The sequence below is a fragment of the Terrapene carolina genome, unplaced genomic scaffold (assembly GCF_002925995.2).
Source record: "Terrapene carolina triunguis isolate 2854851 unplaced genomic scaffold, T_m_triunguis-2.0 Scaffold53, whole genome shotgun sequence".
Taxonomy (NCBI): Eukaryota; Metazoa; Chordata; order Testudines; family Emydidae; genus Terrapene; species Terrapene triunguis.
In genome coordinates, this window is record NW_020664404.1 from 11,220,806 (window position 1) to 11,237,339 (window position 16,534).

The 16,534-nt window shown below is 42.2% G+C and overlaps 1 protein-coding gene across 1 annotated transcript in view; it reads left to right on the forward strand.

Annotated features, from left to right (window-relative positions):
• The first annotated feature begins 2,974 nt into the window (after positions 1-2,974).
• The window catches only part of UNC5D (unc-5 netrin receptor D), a 148,301-nt gene continuing 134,741 nt past the window's right edge, over positions 2,975-16,534 (forward strand). Inside the window, exons 1-2 of the mRNA XM_024217705.1 lie at positions 2,975-3,128; positions 12,168-12,311. Of these exons, the coding sequence (XP_024073473.1) occupies positions 2,975-3,128; positions 12,168-12,311 (298 nt within the window). The remainder of the gene's footprint in view (positions 3,129-12,167; positions 12,312-16,534) is intronic.

A 16,534-nucleotide genomic window follows, 5' to 3' on the forward strand; every position in this document is an offset into this window, starting at 1 on the left:
GGATAGGTCCATCAATGGCTGTTAGCCAAAATGGTCAGGAAGCAACCCCATGCTCTGAGTGCCGCAGAAGCTGGGACTGGACAACGGGATGGATCCGTTGATAAATTGCCTTGCACAGTTCACTCCCTCTGAAGCATCTGGCACTGGTCGCTGCCAGAGACATGATACTGAGCTAGATGGACGATTGGTCTGATCCAGTATGGCCATTCTTATATCCATTAAATTTAGCCACTGGTGAGGTCGGTTGGAGGATAGACTGATAGCAATATTAAAAAGAGATGGTGTTGTAATTTGACATGATACATTGTATGTATGTTAAAAGTGTAGTGGTTAGTAACACAAGGTCTTCCTGGGCCACAAGGAGAAAAATTGCCCCGGTTCTTGCCTCAGTGGGGAATCAGCGATCATTTTTAGCTGACTTTTCATTGGTAGCAAGCGACCAAGCATCTGAGGACCTAGGAGGAAATTATATCCTCCACTGATGTCAATAGGGCCAGGTTTTCACAATATCAGTCCTTTGCCCCAAATGGTGAACACAGTAAGTGCTTGGCACATGTTAAGTCTCTGTGTGGACAAGCTAGGGTGTGAATCTGTAGTGCACTAAGTCACTGCATGGAGTCCGCTATGTTGCACAAAAAGTTCCGTAGTGTGCTTTGATCTACTGCTGTTTCTCTTTCAGTGGTAGATCAGTGTGCACTATGAGACTTTTAATGCACAGCATCAGGGTCCACATAGCAAATTAGCATGTGGCAGACTAGTGTGCTATAGATTTATACCCCAGCCTGCCATGCACAAAATCTCTGTATAGACAAGTCCTAACTAAGCAAAATTAAGGCTGGGCAACATAACTACTAAAGTACAGTATGTGTTCTCATTATTTGACTAACTCTGTATGTGAATAATTAACAAATTGTTCACTGTTCTTTCCCATCCATTCACCGTCTACTAGATTATTTGAGGATAAGCAAGGGTATCTGCTTTGTAAGGCATTCAAGACATTGATGAAGGTTTGATGCCCATATCAAATCTTCTACCTTTTTGTTATTTCTTCCAATGCTTGGATTCAGTAAAGCCTGCAGGGACATGGTATTTATTGAAGATTGACATCATGGAAATTGACAAAAATGGTCAGTAATAAAATGCTAAGAATTATGATCTATTTTATGAAGTGCATTGTGAATGTAACTTAAAACATGCCAAAGATCTTCTCTGGCCCATCCAAAAAACGTTTTTGTTTTTCTGATTGAGATGTCTTTACACTACATCTAAAGACATCTTGGGTGTGTGTGTGTGTGTGTGTGTGTGTAAGATATCTTTACATATAAAAGAATATATTACTTTATATAAATATAAGTAATGTATCATAATTAATATATTAATTATAAAACACTATATATAAACATATATTCATAATTATAATAGCGTAAATACATTATATCATAATTATGGATATAATGTTAAATAGCATTTATCATCTGTGTGTTGTGAGCATGCGCACACTCACAGATGAAAAATGATGCTTATATAAACATACACACACAGATGAAAAATGATGAGGTATGTATTATTATTAAAAGTAACCACTGTATTCTCGCTATTCCATAATATAATAGATCTGTCTTCTTAAAAAAATTGTCATGCTATTTCATTGTAATTTACCTTTCATCTAATTTCATCTCATTATTCTTATTTAAATCACATACACCGCCATCAGCTATTCCTTTCTCTTTCACAGTGTGCTCTCTTTATCTGCCTATGGACTCTGTTCTCTGTTATCAATTGGCCATGCTGTACATATTCAGTCCTTTTTAATCTTCCTTCATAAATCAGGCTCTACTGATTTATTTTTGTTGCTATTCTCAGAGTTCCTTCACAAAGCTGCCAAGCCATTGAAGTAAATATACAGGGACCAAATCCCCCTTCCACTGAAATCAACGGGAGTTTTACCATTGACTCGAGTGGGACCAGGATTTGCCTCAGTTAAAACAGAGTTGTAACAAATAACAGGCTTGTATTGCAGTACCTCTCTCTTGCCCTTCACAGTCTTGAGCATCTGGTTGACTAAGTGTGGGAGTACAGAGGGTAAATGGCCTTGCCCTACAAGGAGTTGAGCGCCCTCAGGTCCTACTGACTGTAACAGGAGCAGAGGATGCTCAGTACTTCTCTGGACAAGTTCAGCATCTTGCAGGTTCTGGCTCTATGAAAGCTGCTAGGTGAGATCTTTCCCTTCCTTGGTTATCTTTAAAAGGACAATAATACATGGAATCAATCTCAACGTGTGTTGAAGTTTCTTCAAACCCTGTTAGAGGTGGCTGTTTGTTTATTCCACTTCCAGGATGCTAAAATAACACTGGTCGTATCAATAAACTTCTGTATGGTTAACGTGCTGATCCCTGTTAAACCTGCAACAACTGCCTAAAGGAAATTAAATGCAGTATTTGAGAGGAGGGTGTTCTTGTGGTTAAGACACTGGACTGAGACTCAGGAAATCAGGCTTTCATTTCCAGTACTTCCACAGACTTCCTGTTTGAGCTTGAGCAACTCAATTTCTCTGTGCGTTGGTTCCCCATCTGTGAAATTGGGGATAATGATACTTCCTTTGTGTGTCTTGACGGTTTTTAGATGGCAAGTACTTTGGGCAAGGGGCTCTTTCTTACTATTGGTCTGTACAATGCCTACCATTCCAATCACAATTGAGGCCCATAGGTGCTACCATAATACAACTAGATAATAAGAAGTTTCCAGATATTATTTAGGCAGCAAAATGACATGGCAGAAATGATAGAAAATCGAGTATTAACTGAACCCAAACCAGAAGTATTCCTATTGAATTATGGGCTAACATGTAAGTCATTGTCACCTCTTATGGGTTCCAGTATGCAAAAATTTCCTTTCTTCTCTCCTGTCAGGAAATGACAACAGTGAAGCCCTTCCTGAGTCTCTCCCATCCGCTCCTGGAACATTGCCTCATTTTATGCAGGAACCAGATGATGCTTACATCATTAAAAGCAACCCCATTGCCTTGCGATGCAAAGCCATGCCCGCTATGCAGATTTTCTTCAAGTGTAATGGTGAATGGGTCCACCAAAATGAGCATGTCTCTGAGGAAAGCATGGATGAAAGTACAGGTAAGACTGGGACTTGTGTTCATGTGAAAATATCTTAGAATACATTGCTTTTTGGCAAAACACAAAAGGCAGAGGGGAGAAATAGGATGGAGAGAGAGAGAGAGAGTGAGATTTAGAGGGGAAGAATAAAGGGCACCTCTTTCAGAAAGTTGAGGACAACAGCTCTTAAAAGATAGAAAGGGAGAGCCATGAATGGAGATAGTGTAGGAAAAGATTAGTCCCGAAATGTATAGCTGTAATTAACTATTCTGGCTGAATAGACACAGGGAAAGGGAGAGAGGAAACGTGAGTGGGGCTGTAGGAAGTAATAAGTGTAAAAGGGAATGAAGTTTAATACAGTCAAAGTTTTAAAGAGGAGATTAGGGGCTTGATCCTGCTGCTTTTCTTGCCGCTGATATCAACGAGAGCAGGATTAGGCCTCAAAAGAGAATGACTGAGGGGTTTGGAGGGAGCAAGAGTCCCTGGTATTGCAGTTAAGACACCTGTAGCATGAACTACAAGTAGGGAAAACCTGTGCATTTACGGAACCCCTTGTCCCTACCCAGCGGGGATGAGCTTGGAAGTCTGTGGCAGAGCTACTAAACTGTATGGCTTGAATGCTTTTTTTCCCCCTCTGTGGGATATTTGGCAGCTAATGAAGTTAAGTGGGAGCATTGCATCTTGTAAAAGTGTGTGTCTGAAAATAGAGAGTGAAGAGAAGGAAGAATGCTGAAAAATGATCAGCAGATTTTATCATGCTCCTAGACCATCCTATAGCCCCTCTCATTTAGAGACATCTTGATAAGTATTGCAAACCAATTTAAAGCGGCACCCTCTTGTAATTTCACAATTCTGTTTTCTTTATTACCTTCCTCCTCCTGTTAAATTCCAAGATTGCTAGGCAACTCCATGTCTTGGAAATAGCTGTGTAGATATAACATCCTCTCTGTCGGTACAGTAAATTCCTTTTTGGGGGGAAAATGCCACCATTTAAAAAGAAGTTTCATATCTAAAATGCTGGTGGTGTAAGGCATTCATGTGTAAGTGACAGATTCTGAAGAGATTACACACTAAAGGCTTTTTGTAAATGCTATTCATGAATGAATTTTAATCTTTACAGTTACCTTTTTGAAAAGCATTTAATAGGTATAACCTTTACTTCCAAAGGCATTTCTGAATCAATATAGAAGAAATGTCGTTCCTAAATGTTTTTCTTCCATATGGTTAATGAAAATGTGTCTTGTCCACACTGCAATTATGTTTTCTAAGCCTTGGACTAATAGCAAAATTGATTAAGAGAGAGCAACATAGATTTTTTAAAAATTGCACAGGTAATATTGAGATTTTTGAACTTAGTGGCTCAGGCAATTACAAATTGGATATAGAACCTAAAAATTGCAAGCTTGAATGCAGCCCAGCATTAGAAAATCACCAAAAATTGTTACTATTTGAACATGGATATGGTCAGAATCCTTTTTGTTTGTATTTTCAGAATCCAAAATGCGAGTGAAGGCTGCATACACTGAGCCATAACCATAAATTAAACTTTATTTTGGGACACTTTTGAGACAAATGAAAAAATAGTTTATGGGTATTTTATTCTTTTTGTAGGTTTACATCTTGTTCTGAGACACTTAATGGCGGGTGGTGGTGGGAATGGATGGAAAGCTCAGCGGCCTTAAATTGAGGGATAGACCTGGTGAAATTTTTTTCAACTACTTGTTTATTGCCATTTTTGTAACTTAGTGTAAACTTTCCAAGAGCACACAAGTCCTGCTGACTTTAATTTTTTTTTACTTCTGCTCTATTTATTGCTGGGTGTTATAATGCAGATGACCAGATTGGATTGCCAGGTGTGCCTCTTTGTTCTGAGATTTGACATTTTATACCTCTAGTAGAAAATGGTACCAGTGGAATCGCCAATTCAAAAGCTAGAAAGGAAGGTTCCAATAATTCTGGAAACTATACTTGTGAGATAGTGGGTACATGTGTATTACAAAGGAGTCTATAGGTGTGACGAACACTGGGTAATAATTGCCCAGATGTGTCTCTACAACCCTGCATGTTCTATCCCTTTGGGCTAAATCAGGTGGTACTGGTACCTCCTTTGTTTACTTCCAGAGGAATCTGTATACAATTTACAATATATGCTAAACTGGAGAATGCATTTAGTGCAAGACTTTAGTTCTTGGTATCTCTGCTCAAAGCAGAAGCTGTACTACTTTTGAGGTATATGGAATATTATTATTTATTGTTGTCTAAAGGGACTGCAGATTATGGCATACTGTCACCGTCTAATAAATACAATCTGATTTAATATAAGTACACTTTAATCTTGTTGCTAGGTTGAAGATGCAAAAGTCATTTTAGCTTCACTTAATCATTAGATGGGTTTTTTAAAAAAGGTAGTAAGAAATACGGCACCTCTTTTTTTAATTATCCATATTTAAATTACTGCTACATGTATTCCAGCCTGCAGGCACCTAATCTGCAGAATGGATGGATGTACTCTTAGCTCAGGAAGCCCAGTTGTGCTAGCTGTGGTATTAGGCAATATGAGCTGTGAAGCCCTTTAATCTCAAAGTTTCTTTGCATTTTAATGAGATGCACAAAATGTAAAACTGTATTTCTGTATCTAGATTCTCAATGACAGAAAAATGACTTAAATTCTCCTTGTGTGGTCCACAGTTTCTGAGGCATTCTATAGTCTTCAACAATTGAGTTAACAAAGCATTCACTTCTCAGGACATGTGGCGAAAATGCCGCATGTCTGAAAGCGTGTGACAGGTCATGAATGTGATTGCTTGTTCTGATTCCTGATATTTAAACCTGAATAGTATAATGGCTGCTACAGTGATTTGTCCTAGTTCTTATCTGAGTCACTCCTCCAAGGTTTAGACACTAGCAAGACAGTTACTGGCAGGCTAGCATGGCATTTTGGGTATTGGGCAGCCTTCCGGTTTAGAGTGGTATTTGGAATTATGCCAAGAGTGCACCCTCGTCATTCAGAGATAGTCCCTAGAACTTGTGAAAGCAGATCACGTTAAATGGAAGTGGGTCCTTCCCTCCCTGCCTTTCTGCTGGCAGTGAGTGTGAAAATTGCTGAAGGGATAAACATAAAGATGATGCCCAAAAGCAGCAAAACACAAAAAACAACAACAACAAAAAACCCTCCCAAAAACTCTACATTTCTAAAGAGGAAATGTAATAACAAAGCAAGGAATATATCTCTGCATATTCCTCCCAGCAACTCCTAGTCAGATGTACACAAGAAGCACTTGGCAGTGGTAGCAAAGGCACAGTGCTACTGATGGGTTTTATCTACAACTCATTATTACACTTGTATAGAAAGGTAGGAAGGACAGCTGGTGGTAGGCATTGGGCTTACTTTGGCACAGCAATGAATATTAAATATGATTTCCCAGATTTGGGTATTACAAAGCAGAAATAATAGTTTTAGAATAAGACAAAGGTCTTTATTAATTTGAAGAGTAGAAATAGTATGAAGGAAGGATGGCCATTTGGTTAAGCCTGAGACACAAGAGGACCTGGGTTCCAGCCCAGCTCTGCCATAGCCTCCTTATGTGACCTTAGTCAAGTCACATCATCTCTCTCTGCTTTGGCTCCTGATTTGTAGACTGGGGCGAGTCAAACTTCCTTTACTGCACCCTAAGTCTGTCTTATTTATTTACAAGGTAGGGAGTGTACTATGTGTACAAACAATGCCTAGCACAATAAAGACCCAGTCTTAGGCCATGTCTACACTATGAGCTAAGGATGGGATTCCCCTGCTCATGTACTTGTACTCATTCTCTCTCATTGAATTAGCATGAGTATGAACAGCAGCATAGCTGTGGTAGCGGGGAGGTATGGCTGAGTACATATCCACTGCGATTGTATGCTGCTGCTAGTGCCACCATGGCTAATTATACTCACACTAGCTTGATGAGTATGTGCATACAAGCAGGGGAATGACGACTAGCTCACAGTGTGAGATGTAGCTTTAGTTGGGGTCTCTAGGTGTGTCTGTAATAAAAAAATAAATAAATTAAGGCATAACTTCTTTCTGATTTTTTATTTTCACTTGAACATTCCAGAACGTACCTCAAATTATTTTTAAAATACTTCATCTTTGGGGTTCCCAACAGGATCAGACCTGTGAAGAGTAACTAGAGTTTTCTTTTCTGATAAATAAAAGGATTACAGCAATAACTGCTGTCAGCATTTTTCTCATTTAAACAAATAAAGCTGACAAATGATGAAGTTCTGTGCTGCTGCGTTATGTTTAGTGCATACAGAGCAATTATTCATCTGCTGCCAGCATTAGTCTATCTGCAACTAAACCATCCAACAGCACAGAAAGCTTATTAGCATATCAGTACCACAATCATAATTTTATATTCTGTAAGGCTGTACTGTATAACAAAAGATGACGGTTATAATTTGCACAATAATTTAAAGGGTTGGACTTTCAGTGCTTATTAGAGTTATGCAAGTTATCAGATACAATTCTGCTCTTGTTTATGACATGCTAGCTTTTGTTTGCACGGATTTTGGGCTCTGCCTATGACATTTCCTATGAACAATTTTGCTGGTATCTCTTGAGATGTAGGAGGTAGGTGGATATACCTTCTTGGTACTATTGGGTGAACTGCAGAGATGAGGAACTGCAGCACGTTCCTCCTGCCACAAATAGGACTACTTTGTCCACGTTTTTCTAAAATAGTTGTAAATAGGATGGTGCTCAGATGAAGAAAAAAGTATTTCTAAGCATTTCCCAAGTATTTTGGATGCCTCTCTTGGGACATCTTAAAAGGGTCTAATTGTTCAGGAAATGCTGAGCACCTGCCTTGTTAAAACCAGGAACTTTTAATGTATCTCTGCTTAGGCACTCAAAAACATTAATCACTTTTGAAAAATTTAGGCTCTAGGTTGGAGATAACATATCTTAACAAAAATTAAGCCATAATTGGCTAAATCCAGAATGATGACTGCTCAAAATTTCATGGTAGTAATAAGGAGTCATTTCCAGGCCCTTACTAGTCATGTTAGAAGGAGAATCTCTGTAAGTTGGTAGCAGTACAGGGACTATGAAACACTTAAAGCAGTTCTGGACGAGTCCAACTCTAACAAGTCGCTGCAGTATATAGCATGGCTTTATCATGTGCAGCATTAGGCAGATATATACATCTGAAAGTCATCTGATATGGCATGGGTGCCCACACTTTGACCAGTTAAGAGCTGCATTGGCAACTTGCCTTGATTCAGGATTGCCCCAATGGAGCCTATTGCAGCTGCCCTCATCTTTAAACCAGAGGTCAACCTACATACGTGGCTGAGCATGCAAGGCTCCATTTCTCTGAGCTGTTCCAATTGAGATGGGGCATTTTCATCACGGGGCGAACAGTCTCTTTGCCACAGTGCTGTGTAACAGAGAGGGGAAGCTGCTGATAGCACTCCCTGGGCTGTGTTTGGTTCATAATCCCTTGCTGTGTTTCCATCATGACAGAAGATACAGCTTTGTTCAGAACTGCAACATCAGTGTGCGTATTTAAACAAAACAAACAAGAAAGATGTTCGCTTGCTTGTTACAGAATGAGCATTTGAGTGACTAATAGGGCTAATGAGACACCTTTATAAAAGGTCACAGGTTTGGCCATGCCATTGAGTAGTGTGACAAAGCAAATAGAGTAAGTGAAAGAAAGTAAAATGTTCTCTAACAGCTGCTGGCAAAGTAGCACAAATTTTGTTTTGCTTTACAGCATTTAAGGCTGATTTGACCTCCCCTCTAGTATTCCTGGTGGGCCTTATCTCTACTGTTTATTGAAGGAACAGGTTGACTTCCTAATGCCTTTCAGAAGTGAAATACCCAGCTGTTAATGATGCCTGAGATTAAGTGGAAGCCAATTTATGGAGTTCAAGTTTAGAAATTCCTTGCTGCTTTATAAACTTCACAGGCATGAAATATTTTGAGATTGCGTTTCCATTCATTTCCAGCCAAGGGGAAATAAGTATCTCAGGATGGCACAGGAGGGGAGAGAGAAAAAAGTGGCAGGAATGAATGTGCTCCATTTTCAAATTAATGCTTTTATGACCAGCTATCTTTCAAATTATTTGTGATGCCTTTTTACTGGGTTTGGATTATATCTCCACTCCCCCAGATTGTCCTACAGTGAGTGTCAAAGATGTGGCTAACAGCCACAGCCTATCAGTCTAGGGAGGGAAGGATGCATGGACCCTTACTCGCCTCTCAGTCTTGTGTAGGAAAAGAGAACCTCCCAATTCCACTGCTAGTGTAAAGGAGAGGAGAATCAGGGCCACACTTTGTAGTGTAACGTTATTTCCCCCTCTCTGATTTGTGGCTATCCTTAGCATATCATTTTACCCTGGAGGTGAGATGGTGTCTTTCTTGAACCAAGCTGGAAATATCTGGGGTCCCCTGAAATGCCCTTTGCAAACAGCAGAAAGGATGCAACTGACGGTGGTGCTCTGTTCTGAAAGAGAATGTTAGACAAGATGACACAAAGCAATCTCTAGCCATAGTGACAATAAGATGAAAGCAATCACATTTAAAGGGCATTTGTAGGGGAGTGGACACAACCACAGAATCTACTTCTGTGAAGTGTAACTATACCATGAAAACAGTTTTCCTGATGGACTCGGTATTAGAGCTGGTTTAAAAAAAAAAAAAAAAAGGAAATGTTTAGATTTCAACAAGATTTTTAATGGAAAAGTGTTGATGAATCATCTAGTCTTATTTCATTTTGATTAGGTAAAAACATTTAGTTTAATTACATTGTAAGTCAAAATAAAATTAAACTAAAAGTATAATATATACATTACAATATTAATGTTAATTTAATTTCAACATTATTGAAACAAATATTTTGATATTTCCAAATTGAAATGGTTCAGAATTTCCAATCTGTGAAAAAAATTGAAATATTGGCATCATTCCAAATTGGAACAAAAACAAATTTCAAAATGTCATCATTTCCTATAGGTCAGAAATTCAGTTTTCTAGCCAACTCTGCTGACTACCTCCTCCATTCTCTTGCAGTAGCTCAGTAGAAGTGGATTATGGGATTTTTTTCCTATGGCATTTGGCAGCTTTGCTGGCTGCATGGTTTTTCATTTGCTTTCATCATCAGTCCAATTGTTCTGTGCTTTTGTGGAACTGAAAATATGAGGATACCACTGTTGCTATATAGTGTGTGTGTGTGTGTGTGTGTTAGTTCTGATGAGGAATATCACCTTTCTTGTTTGTCCCCTGGAACTCTATGAGCTCCTGAAACCCACAGAAGAATCACCATAATGAATTGTCTCTCCACTACTGCCGCCTCTTCTTCCCAGTCCCATTTTGCTAGAACCAGAGTTAAAACCTCCTGAGACTTCAAAGGAGACCATCTCCACTCTCACGCACAGTGTTTCTTACATTAAGTAAAACAGCTGTACCAGCAGCATGTATCAGAAATGGCAGGTCTCGCTAAGTATGTCCCATACATGCCCTCAAGCCTGATGTCCAGCATCTCTGGGTTGAAGGAAGCTCCTGCTGAATGTCTCCCATGCCCAGCAGATTATGAATGCTAGACTATAGCAATTAGAGAGAGAACAGTTAGCTCTCTTCCTGTTTATTCTTAATTAGGCAATCCTTTCTCCTGGTCACTGTCTCACTCTTTTCTCACTTCTTTCTGAGTTATTTGCATCTTTCTGGTAATGAAAATGAGCCTCCTATAATACTGTAAAAGTTGAAAATGAACCTGTTTGCTCATGCTTCTCCTAGAACTAGTGCAACTTTGAGGAAATATTTGTAAACTTTTGTCTGATATATTATCAGCACAGATTATTCACCCCCAAAATCACTGGGAATTGTATGCCCAAATACAGAACCAGTGCTAGAATTTTCATCTGGGTAAAATGTATGGTCTGCATTACAACTTGTGTCCAGTACATCTTGCTCTTCATTAGCTCACATAACAATATGGAAGATCCCTGTTTGCCTTAAAATAATTTATGCTGTTTGCTCCCACAATAAGATATGTTCTACCAACTCTAGAATACTATGATCAATGCATTTAATGTTCATTATAATTATTATGGGCTAGGAGATTCAAGAAGGACTAATCCCTTAAGAACTGTCTAAGGACAGACAGATAAGTGGGCATAGGTTAGGGAAAGGGGAATAACAAATTGAGACTCGTTTTAATATATACATCCGCTAGATTTACCCTAGTTAGCACAGCACCAATGGGCCTTTAAGAGGGACTTAAATGTAGGACCGCAGATGAACTCAGGGAGGTTGTACCATGCACAGGGGCCTGTGGAAAGAGTCTGAATAAAACAAACAAGATGCTTGTCTGAATGGTATGAACACCATCGTCTGTGATAATTGTAAAGAAAGACAATGCTTTAAAATGGTGGCTGGTTTACTTAACCCATCAATACAAGAAAGACTGGTCAGCTGGCAGGGCATTCTCCATCAGGACCTCAGACCTTGGGAACTCACTTCTCCCCAGGACTGCAACAGCCAGACTTAGATAGACACCCTGGTGCACAGTGCAAGGCTCATATTTTCTCCCTTCCTCATGAGTGTGGGTGGGTTGTAACTTCGGCAGGGATTCAGTGGGGCAGTCAATCAGTTCTTGTCACACTTATGGTGTTTAATTTGATCGGGCGTTAATTGACTGGCCTGTCAATGTATTTTCAGTAGGTTGTCAAGAGGGCTGGATGGGGATGCACTTTTATTGTAGTTTATAAACAAATCCAATCAGTAAATAAAAACATTTGGAAAGCAAAGGCAGAAAAGAAAAGATTTTTAAGGCAGATATTACATTATTCCAAAGCCCAAACTCGGTCGGTAATTCTTCCGACTTGTGCGTTCTGACCTACTCAGCTGTTCGGATTTAATTAGCAGTAATATGTTATTGTCAAACTAATTAAAGCTTTGCCTTGATTAAAAATGGAATTGGTTAATTAAAGAGAAAAGGTTTGGCCAACCTTAGCTTTATGCCTGAGTAAGATGTCCTGTATCAGCTAATTTTCTGTATCTTTCCTATTCAGGCTTGAAGGTTCGAGAGGTGTTCATCAACGTGACAAGGCAGCAGGTGGAGGATTTTCATGGGCCAGAAGATTACTGGTGTCAGTGTGTTGCATGGAGCCATTTAGGGACCTCAAAAAGCAGGAAGGCATCAGTCCGCATAGCCTGTAAGTGGAATCAGTGTGTGCTATTCAAGCTTTTGCTGTTATGCTAGGGTTAAAGGTAACCAGGCACTAGGAAAGTATTGTCATTGCTAGCGCTCCCTGTGAAATACTACAGGAGCGTCAGAGAGAAAACACCATATTTGTTCTGATGCTGCCTTGTCGGAGCTTCTTGTTATTTTAATGTTGGTTGATGATTTTCTTTGAAGTGTACTCAGCAAGTCTGTTTCTCTTAGAGATTCTGCTTGGATTGCATGCACACAGGTGCAATGCAAAAAGAAATGTTAATGCAAATTGAAAATCTACTGGAATGTGCCCTATTGCTCTGTGCTGATGACAAGGGTCTAAAGACATCTGCAGAAGCATTTAACAATGTATGTCTGCTACATTTTTCAGAAAAATATGCAAGAATACATTAGAGGCTTTTGTGTTCTGCTATTCTAAATCTGCTTTTGAATATTGAAACACATCATTGATTGTGTGGGCTGATGTGGGGGAAGCAGGATGAGAACAGGAAAATGGGGTGATTTTTTTTTTAATTACACAGTCAGCAGAAAACAAATGAGAAGAAAAATCTACAAAGAAAAGGGGTATAAACATCCCTATTAGACCTGAGACTAGGGTACAGCCTGCCAGACATTTTAGAGTCCCTGGAAAGAAGAGATTGTTCCTTATGGGAACAAGCATATCATTTACAATAAAAAATAAATAAAAAGAGCTCTTGTTTTTAAGACATTAAAAGAGCCATTGAAGAAAAGGTCAGGTAAATCTAACTAAGGGTATGTCTACACTACGAGAGTAGTTCGATTTTACTTAAATCGAATATGTGGAATCGATATTACAAAGTTGAACGTGTGTATCCACATTAAGGGCAGTAATTCGACTTTGTGAGTCCACACTAACAGGGCAAGCGTGGACATTGGAAGCTGTGCACTGTGGGCAGCTATCCCACAGTTCCCGCAGTCCCCGCTGCCCATTGGAATTCTGGGTCGAGCCCCCAATGCCTTCTGGGGAAAAAAATGTGTCAAGGGTGGTTTTCGGTAACTGTCGTCATCCAACCGTCACTCCCGCCCTCCCTCCCTGAAAGCGCCGGCGGGAAATCAGTTCGCGCACTTTTCTGGTGAGTGACAGTGCGGACGCCACAGCACTGCGAGCATGGAGCCTGCTGCGACCATCGCTGCAGTTATGGCCATTGTCAACACCTCACCCCTTATCATCCACCTTTTCCAGAGGCAGATGCTGAGAAATCGGGCGAGGAGGCTACGGCAGCGCGGTGAGGACATTAAGTCTGAGAGTGTCACAGACCTCTCACAAAGCACGGGACCCCGCGCCGTGGATATCATGGTGGCAATGGGTCATGTTGATGCTGTGGAACGGCGATTCTGGGCCCGGAAAACAAGCACGGACTGGTGGGACCGCATAGTGCTGCAGGTCTGGGATGAATCACAGTGGCTGCGAAACTTTCGCATGCGAAAGGGAACTTTCCTGGAACTTTGTGAGTTGCTGTCCCCTGCCCTGAAGCGCAAGGACACCCGGATGCGAGTAGCCCTGACTGTCCAGAAGCGAGTGGCCATAGCCCTCTGGAAGCTTGCAACGCCAGACAGCTACCGGTCAGTCGCGAACCACTTTGGCGTGGGCAAATCTACCGGGGGGGTTGCTGTGATGCAAGTAGCCAACGCAATCGTTGAGGTACTGCTGTCAAAGGTAGTGACCCTGGGAAACGTGGAGGTCATCATAGATGGCTTCGCCGCGATGGGATTCCCAAACTGCGGTGGGGCTATAGATGGAACTCACATCCCTATCCTGGGACCGGACCACCAGGCCAGCCAGTACATTAACCGAAAGGGCTACTTTTCAATGGTGCTGCAAGCACTGGTGGACCATAGGGGACGTTTTACAAACATCAACGTCGGATGGCCGGGCAAGGTTCATGACGCTCGTGTTTTCAGGAACTCTGGTCTGTTTAGACGGCTGCAGGAAGTTATTTACTTCCCGGACCACAAAATAACTGTTGGGGATGTGGAGATGCCTATAGTGATCCTCGGGGACCCAGCCTACCTGCTAATGCCCTGGCTCATGAAGCCCTATACAGGCACCCTGGACACTGAAAAAGAACTCTTCAACTACCGTCTGAGCAAGTGCAGAATGGTGGTGGAGTGTGCTTTTGGACGTTTCAAGGGGAGATGGAGAAGCTTACTGACTCGCTGTGATCTCAGCGAAACCAATATCCCCATTGTTATTGCAGCTTGCTGTGTGCTCCACAATCTCTGTGAGAGCAAGGGGGAGACCTTTATGGCGGGGTGGGAGGTTGAGGCAAATAGCCTGTCTGCTGATTACGCCCAGCCAGACAGCCGGGTGATTAGAAGAGCCCAGCAGGACGCGCTGTGCATCCGGGAGGCTTTGAAAGCTAGGTTCCACAGTGAGCAGGGTAACCTGTGACTATTAAGTTTGTTTACAGAGAAGCAGAACCTGCCCACGTTTCCTTACCCAGTGAATGTTCACTATCCTCTCCAGTCACATACCCCGTTCACCCCGTTCTCCCCCTTCCAACACACGTTTAAAAATAAAATCACTGGAAATTTATTAATGAACACAGTTTTCTTTATTACTGTTTTCGCGGTAAAGTGTTGAAACTAGGACGCAGACTGTGGTGGGGAGCGGGTGTAGTGATGCAAAGGACGCTTCTAAACTCGAGGAATGACAGGCTCCTGCTCCTAGAGTGGTCCGCAGTGGTGGACTGGTTGTTTCAACGGAGCCTGCCACCCCTCCTGTTCGGGACTCTGTGTGTGGGGGCTATGTGACTTTGTGGCAGGGGGAGGACGGTTACAGATCCCCTGCTGCGTGGCTCAATGATCCAGGTTAAGGACCGCTGCGTAAGATCTCTAACCGCCCTCCCCCACCACAAAGTCACGTACCCCCCCCCCCCCCAGAACATGAAAACCACCTCCCAGACTGACCAGGGTGCGTAGTAACTGCAATGTGTGTGTGACCTGCTGCTGAACCTGCCCCCGCGTCTGTACCCTGGTAAAGGTGACTGTCCTGTCCAATTACCAACCCCCTTCCCCCACTTCAAACACACTCTCCTCTAAAAGAACATGACGGAAACAGTAATTAACAGAAACGTATTTTTTATTAGCAACTACACAGTTAGGGGATGAAACTGGGACGGGGGCTTGGCTGAGGCGGGAAGGAAAGGACTTATCAAATTTTGGGGAATGACAGCCTTCTGGTACTTGAGCGGTCTGCAGGGGTGGAGTGAGAGTTTTCACGGACTCTGCCGCCCCTCCTTCTTGGGACTTTGGGTGAGGGGGGTATGGGACTTTGTGGCGGGGGAGGGCGGTTACAGATAGACTGCAGCAGGGCTCTGTCCTCCTGCCTCCGGTCCTGCAGAACATCCACAAAGCGCCAGAGCGTGTCCGTTTGCTCCCTCATTAGTCCAAGCAGCGTTTGAGTCGCCTGCTGGTCTTCCTGCCGCCACCTCTCCTCCTGTTCAATGTGTGATCGATGGATTTGGGACATGTTCTCCCTCCACTGGGTCTGCTGGGCTGCCTCGGCTCGGGAGCAGCCCATAAGTTCCGAGAACATGTCGTCCCGTGTCCTTTTCTTTCTACGCCTAATCTGCACTAGCCTCTGGGAGTGTGATGCCAGGGTAGGTCGGGAGACAGTCGCAGCTGTGGGATGGGAAAAAGGGAATGAATTCCTCGGAAAGATAAATTTTGTTGTGAACAAAGAACATAGTCTTTCTCTGTGAACAAGACCATGCACAGCACCTATCACATGCGCACTCAGGACAAGGTCGAATTTTCGGCCTTCGCATTCAGTGCCTGGGGTCTTGCAGTGCAGATCTGACAAGCAGGGCAAGACAGCGGAATTTGGGTAGCAGGCTGACATGGTAAGCCGTAGACTTGTGGCTGCTTAAAACTTTAATAATAGCACTGGCCTCCTTTCACGTTCAAAGCAATGCTCCTAGCGTTGGCCAGTTCCTGCTGCCAGCAATCCGGCAAGCATGAACTCTGCCCCTGTCCCACCCCCTCGCGGCTGTCCCAGGAAAGATCCCTGTATGCTGCCCCTCTCCCGCCTCCACCGCGTGGCTGTAAACCGCCGGTTACAGTTCTGTAAAGGAACAGGCAAGCAGTCCCAATACTAACATTCCCCTACCTAATTCAAAGCAGATCACCATGAGCGACATCACTGATGAGGATTTCAGAGACGGAGAAAGAACGGATGCT